This window comes from Callorhinchus milii, unplaced genomic scaffold, assembly GCF_018977255.1.
Source record: "Callorhinchus milii isolate IMCB2004 unplaced genomic scaffold, IMCB_Cmil_1.0 Scaffold1, whole genome shotgun sequence".
Taxonomy (NCBI): domain Eukaryota; kingdom Metazoa; phylum Chordata; class Chondrichthyes; order Chimaeriformes; family Callorhinchidae; genus Callorhinchus; species Callorhinchus milii.
In genome coordinates, this window is record NW_024704742.1 from 85,125,683 (window position 1) to 85,132,861 (window position 7,179).

Sequence of the window (7,179 nt, forward strand, 5' to 3'; positions counted from 1 at the left end):
AGCAGCCTGGCACATCTGCAGGCTTGAAGGGACAGAAGTCACTGGGGGCAAAGCTCTTCCTATTCAGCTCCTACACGCCTTGGAGCTGAGTAGCTTACTGATACTAACTAAAATCCAATCTACTCTAATCACTAAATACAGCAATCCTTCCCTCTAAATCGTTATAACAGAACATCATTGTAAAGACAAGCTGAAAAAGACCAAAATTCAAACATTAAACTACAGCCGTTGAACGTGAGAGACGTGCTGGGGGAGGGTGGGGGAATGGGCAACAGAATTGGTTAAAATTAGGGAACAGAATTTGTCTGAATTTCTGTTGGCCTAGTCATTCCTGAACCAGCTCCAAACAATCTACAGTTTCCAGCTGCAATAACTGGATAGTTACAAAACCTTGTTTGGCTATTATACCCCCCAACCCTCTATCTCCCTCCCCGCCCCCCCACCACCCTCACTACTGCTGCTCTGGCCAATACTCTTCTACCAGGCCATTGGGCGAAGCTGAGATCTTGTGAATCTTGGGCTCTGACAAGGATCAAGCAGCCGAGAATGTCCACAACTGTGTGTGACATTCACACTCTCTTCATATCCCTGACTCAAGGTATCTGCTGCCTCTATGTGAATGTTCAAAACCTTTAGCTACAGTTAATGTGTGCCAAGCAGAGAGCACCGTACAGTAAATGTGCCTCGGGCTCTGAAGGGAGTAACAGTCCATATTCTAAATCACAAATGTTTAAAACCTAGCATCTGAAATTGATAGATACATTGTGTATTATCTGTATGCGAGTACTAGCTCCTATAAGTCATATTAAAGTCGCTTGAAATGAACGAGGAAAGAGATGACTGGTGGAGTGCTCAGGGCCTTCATTGTTATTTATTAAATAAATAAAACCTATAACTTGACGTTCTGCATATTGGGTTATTTTATAAAACATTCAGTGCAGTTAATGAATTCCTGGTTGGTCATGCATTATTTATTCTACCTAAAAATATAGTATGTGGAACGGTGTAATGCTCAGTTTATTCTGTTCACATACAGAAATACAGTCACTACACTTCACTGTGAATCCTTTTGACACTTGCTCTTCACGTGAAAGGCTATTATCAAATAGAACCATACAAATTTACAGCACAGAAAATGACCATTCGGCCCATCGTGTCCGTGACTCCCTCAACAGCAATCCTTTCAGGCCTTACACTAACCTGTCCTTTCCTCCATGTCCCTGAGGCTGACTCTTTTTAAGGTATTTGTCTAATTCCCTCTTGAAGCCAATATGGATTCTGCCACAACCATTGCTCCCGGCAGGGCATTCTATATCCTAACTACTCTGTGTGAAAACAAATTCTCCTAACTTCCCCTTTGTTCCAGAAAAAAAATCCCATCTTCTGCAATCTTTGCTCATAAGCCAAACCACTCGTCCTCGGTATCATCCCTGTCAATCTTCTCTGCACCCTCTCTATCACATTGACATCTTTCCTAAAGTGTGGTGACCAATACTGAACACAACAGTTGTCTAACTAATGATTTATGTAAGTTTAGGATTACCTCTTTGCTTTTATATTTGAAACCCTATAAAACCTAACATTTCATTAGCTATTTTGACAACTTTCTCAACTTGCCTTTCCACCTTTAAGGATGTATGTACATTAACTCCCTAAAGTCTCTTTAGTCTTCTATTCCTTTTAATATTTTATCACCCAACATATGGGTTCTCCTTATTCTTATCTCCTTATTCCCAAAATATATAACCTCGCATTTGGGTCTGTATTAAATTGCAATTGCCATTTCTCTGCCCAATCAACTAAATAGTTGCTTACAATCTTCTTCATTGTCAATTACATTTCCTATTTTCATGTCATCTGGAAACTTAGAAATTGCGCTCCTTATACCAGAATCCAGATCATTTATAAATGGAGAAAAGCAATTGTCTTAACATTGACCCCTGGGTAACACCACTATTTACATCTCTCCATTGCACATATAACAACCTTGGTGTCCCGCTCTGTGTCCTATGCTTTAATCATCTTTCTATCCATGCTGCTACCCTCCATTTATAAAATGTGCCTTTTTTTTAACAAGCCTCCTATGCAGCACCTTATTAAAAAACTTTCTGAAAATTCTGAAGGTTATGTACAACATCCACAGCATGATTTGATTCATTAATTCATCCATATTGATTCATCTATTTTCTTGGTTACTTTGTGAAAAAAAATTGTCAAGCGGGACTTACCTTTAACAAATCCACGCTGACTGTTTTTAATCAACGCATGTCTTTTCAAGTATTTATTAATATTATCGCATATTATAGCCTCTAACAGTTTGCCTGCTATGGGTGTTAGATTGACCGATCTATAATTACTCCTGTTCTCCAATTTTAAACAGAGGTGTTACATTAGCTACCCTCCAGGCTCCTGGCACAACTTTTAATTTCAAGGATGTTCAAAAAATTGTAGTCAGAGTATCTATTATTTCCTCCCTGGTTATCACTTCTCTTTGCTGCACATCCTCCTCTTGTACACTCAGTGTCTCACAACCACTCTCTGCTGTAAAAACTGAGGTGATAGTTTGTAAAATCTACTCATTAAGTATCTCTGCCAAACCTTCATTTTCTATGACTAGATTTCTCTTTTGATGAGGAATGCAAGAATTTTTATTACTGCTCAGCAAAATCTGCTAACTTGTATTTATAATAACTTCCTTTTGATTGTCATTTTCTTCCCTATGATTGAGTGACATGGATACAGCTTGGTTACTGCTCTACCATTCTCTGTATGAGTGTGTGAGGCTCCACCTGGAGTGAAAGCAGGTTATTGTATTGAGCAGCAGACCCTCACCACCAATCTGTCTTCACTGACTTTCACAAATGTGCACTTTCCTGTAGAATATCGCCACCTAGAGATGAGAAGGACAATTGTATTGTGCCCCACCTCCCTGGCTGAGATAAACTAGCAGTCTAGACGATGAATTGAACCTTGGTTGTGTCTGATCCATAGGGCTCAATATTGTTAGTTATTGAACTCATAGTCTACACTGTGAGACATTGCAGTACAGTACTAAGGGAGCGCTGCATTGCTGGAGGTGTTAAAATCAATGTCCCATGTGTCTGTTCTGACAGCTCATACGAATTGTAAAGATCCCAGGTACAATTTTGAAGAGCAGGATGTCCTTCCTCTTAATGTACTGGCCAATATTCCTCCCTCAGGTGGTATAGATCACAAGATAAAATAATAATCCTTGCATTTGATATAGCGCTTTTCATGTTTTTGAGACGTCTCAAAGTGCTTCACAGAATATGCTGTAAAGTGAATTGACGGTATATTTGTGGGCGAAGCGCGGCAGCCAATTGCGCACAGCAGTGTCCCACAAACAGTCATGGATTGAAAATGACCAATTTGTTATTATTTTTTGGAGAGATTATTATCAGGCGTGTGGAGTAAGGAAACGTGCCCAAGGTCTTCGCCCTGTCTGGAATTGAACCCAGGTGTCTCGCTTGCAAGGCGAGTGCTCTAACCACTGAGCTACAGGACTCCAGGAATATACTGTAAAGTGAATTGACTGTATATTTTGTGGGTGAAACGCAGCAGCCAATTGCACACAATGGTGTCCCACAAACAGTTGTGGATTAAATGACCAAATTATAATCTTATTAATTATAAAATATTAATTTGAAAGTGATCCACCAATCGACTAACAACCGGGTTCCTACTTACTGCTAGCTAAAGATTGGTTTGGATGAAGAAGAGCATCCGGCTCATCTATCTGAAATTGCTGTATCTACGTCTCACTGTCTGAAACTGTTGTAAGTGCAGAAGAAAGGAATATAGGGTTTGGGAGAGCAGATTAGGAGGGTGGAGTATAAACACCAGCACACACTAGTTGGCCTGTATCTGCACTGTAACCTTCCAAAGAGTCCTGTGTAATTCTGTGTAATAATTCTCATTGCCTGAAACTGCTCACTCTAATTCAATCACTCTAATTTTAAACCCGTTTTGTGCGACCTTTATTTTTCTAGCTCTGTCTGGAAAACTCAACAAGTTTCCCATCTTTGATGGTCAATTGAAGGAGCTGTGCACGAGCGCTGTGAGTGCTAACACCACCAAGGCCACACTGTACTCACTAAACGTCTGGAGGTACTGGTGTGTGACGCGGGAACTGAAGCAGTTCATGGACATTACAAAGGTATGTGATCGGAAGACCGGTTTCCCATCGTCAGCAATGATACCATTTCAGTTTGTGAGTTCTGGCTTTGGTGATATTCTGCATTCTTAAAGTTGCTGTGACATCCTGCAAAACATGTCTTATAGCTGCCCGTCCAGTGTGAGATTGGATCCTACTGCCTAAGAATGTCCCAGGTTTGATTCCTGAGAGATTTTGCCAAATTCGCTGTGACAGTAGTCCCTTGCCACCCCCCCCCCCCACCGCCCTCCCACCCGCCACCCTCAAGACCCAACTCAAGACTTGCCTCGACCGTCCCTTTCAGTCCCCCTCCTTCCCCCACCCTCCCTGCCCTCCACCCCTCCTGATCCTAATTCCCAGCTCGGGTTCACATCCTGGACTATCCAGCGCTTTGGGACGTCCTCCCGATGTGAAAGGTGCTATACAAATGCAATGTGTTGTTGTAGGGGAGCCTAAGCTCTGTCCTGTGTGTCAGGGAAGGTAATAGCAAATAGTTACAATACTCCAATAACTAATCTGAACAATTACGATATTGCCACTCAGTCACCAACAATGTCACCTGCATCTGTGACCAACAATAATTGACATTTATATATAGCGTCTTTCACATTGGAAAGACATTGCAAACCACTTCACATAATACACTTTACGTCACATCCCCCAGAAGATCAAAATCAAGATTTACATCTTCACATACAAATGCCTCTGTGGCCTCACCCTACCTCTACAACATCCTACGACTTATTGCCGATGAGTGAAAGCAAATGGAATATCACCTGTATAGAAATTACTCTGTATTTGTAGGCAAATCCATCAAGACAGCAGAACAAGAGGACACAAGTTTAGTATTGCAAGGAACAATCATGGAGTCCTGTAGAGCTAGTGGTTGTGGGTTCCTGTAGCTTAGTGGTTAGAGTGTTGTGAGAGGACCAGGGTTCAATTCCTGGGCGGGGTGAAACGGTGGTCAGGTTTCCTTACTCCACACCCCTGTTTACGTAGCAGTAAGTAGAAACCAGGTTATTAATCAATTGGCGATTAATTGCTTAATTAATCGATTGTTTGTCTCAGTGTAATAATCTCTTCAAAATATAATAGTAAGAATAGTAATTTGGTTACTCAATCCTCGATTGTTTGTGGGACACTGCTGTGCACAATTGGCTATCGCGTTTCGCTCACAAAATACACAATCAATTCGCTTTACAGAATTGAGACGTCTCAAGACTTGATAACACAATATATCAAATGGAAGCATTGTTATTTATTATTATTTCAAGGCAGAAACCAGGAAGTATTTCTTTGTCCAGAAACAGACTGGAACAAGTTACCAGGAAAGGTGGTTGAAGCCAGGACATCAGACTCTTTTAAGAAACAGTTTAATTATTTTTATTAACATTTTCTCACGCTCTCTTTCTCCCTCTTTCTAAGATTCCGCCCTTGAAGCTCAATGAGCTGCTGGAGGACTTCTACGTGACAGTTAGGAAAACGGACGGTTCGGATTTCCTGGCGACCTCGCTGCACGCCATCCGGCGCGGGCTGGACCGGGTGCTGAAGAACGCCAATGTGGGCTTTTCTGTTGGGGACGGCACCTTCAAGTCCTCCAGCCAGAAGCTGAAGGAGAAGCTGCGGATGCTCAACAAAGCCGGCATGTCGGGCTCCCGGTCGCGCAACATCATCTACTTCTCTGGCCTGGATGAGGAGGAGATGTGGAGGGCAGGCTACCTCGGCGACTCCAACCCGGTGGCTTTGCTGAGCGTGGTGGTAAAGTTCAACAGCCAGTACTTCAACATGAGAACCCTGCAGGAGCACGTGGATCTGACGTATGGGGACATTGAGCTGATGAAGGATGCGGAGAACAGGCCTTTCTTTGCCCGAACTGATATGGTCAAAAGGGAGAACAAAGTCTGCGGCAACAAGCTGTTCTTTGGGCAGATCTACCATGAGCACTCGGAGGGGCTCAAACGATGTCCTTATTGCCTGCTGTACAAGTACATGTACGCTCACAGGCCCCTCTCCCACAGGGAGCCCAAGTCCCCCTTCTACTTGGTGGCCAGGAAGGATTTCTCGCAGCTGGACAGCGTGTGGTTTGAGGAGCAGAGGATGGGGCTGAGGTCCCTCAGGGCCGTGGTCCCCAAACTGGCCAAAAAGGTCAGGCTGGAGCAGAGCGAGAATTTCACCTTTGTATCCTTCACCCAGGCATCGCTTCTCAAACCAGGAAAGTTCCTTTCTGTCAATAGCTGAAGTCGTTTGATCATGTTTTGAAAATGAGACGTAGCCAAGGAAAACACTGAATGTGGAGGATAGGTAGAAAAACCCTGGTACAAGATGTGCTTTTGGTGGAAGGGGGCAGTCATCACTCATCCGTAACCCATTTATTACAGCATTTTCAATTCAATTTGGGATTGGGTCAAGCTACACACATGTTGACCTGTGGAAAAACAGACCTTCTATGATATCCATAGCTGCAGATTATACATTGGCGCTGAAGAGCCTTGTGGACCCAGAAAACACCTCCTTCTACCCAGTACACCCTCAATAATTTATTATAAACTTATTATATTTTCAGTTGGATGCTACTGCACATCTCAAAAGAGGTTGACCTCTTTTTAATTGGGAACAGGGAATCATCCCACTCAGCTCCTGTTAACCCTGCAAACCAAAGCCCTAATAGGTAGGGTGGTCCTAGCTGGACAAGCAGCAGGAAAGTTTGCCAGAGATATCAATGGCAAGCTATGCAGTTTTAACTGGTTAGGCTCCTAACACACACTCTGGGGTCCACAAGTCTTGGCTCTCACTACCCTGTGCCTAATACTCTCCAGAACTAGGTAAGCAGGAGGGCTTCCCCCAGGGAGAGAGTGTGCATTCCAATACAGTCTGGTTTGGATACTTTTTTGAGTTTAGTGATGGGTTTCCACATGCGTCAAGACACCTGAACGACCAAATAAACATTTAAACTGAATTGTTCCCTCTCCTGTACTTACAGCACTGACTGTATTCCTGCTCTTTGA

The 7,179-nt window shown here is 43.0% G+C and overlaps 1 protein-coding gene across 2 annotated transcripts in view; it reads left to right on the forward strand.

The window, feature by feature from the left end:
- LOC103187135 (uncharacterized protein KIAA1958) overlaps positions 1-6,822 on the forward strand; it is a 70,848-nt gene extending 64,026 nt beyond the window's left edge. For both annotated transcript variants that reach the window (XM_042332642.1, XM_042332641.1), the window contains 2 exons: positions 4,011-4,177; positions 5,600-6,822. In XM_042332642.1, coding sequence (XP_042188576.1) covers positions 4,011-4,177; positions 5,600-6,412 — 980 coding nt within the window. In that variant the 3' untranslated portion in view covers positions 6,413-6,822. The remainder of the gene's footprint in view (positions 1-4,010; positions 4,178-5,599) is intronic.
- The last annotated feature ends 357 nt before the right edge of the window (positions 6,823-7,179 follow it).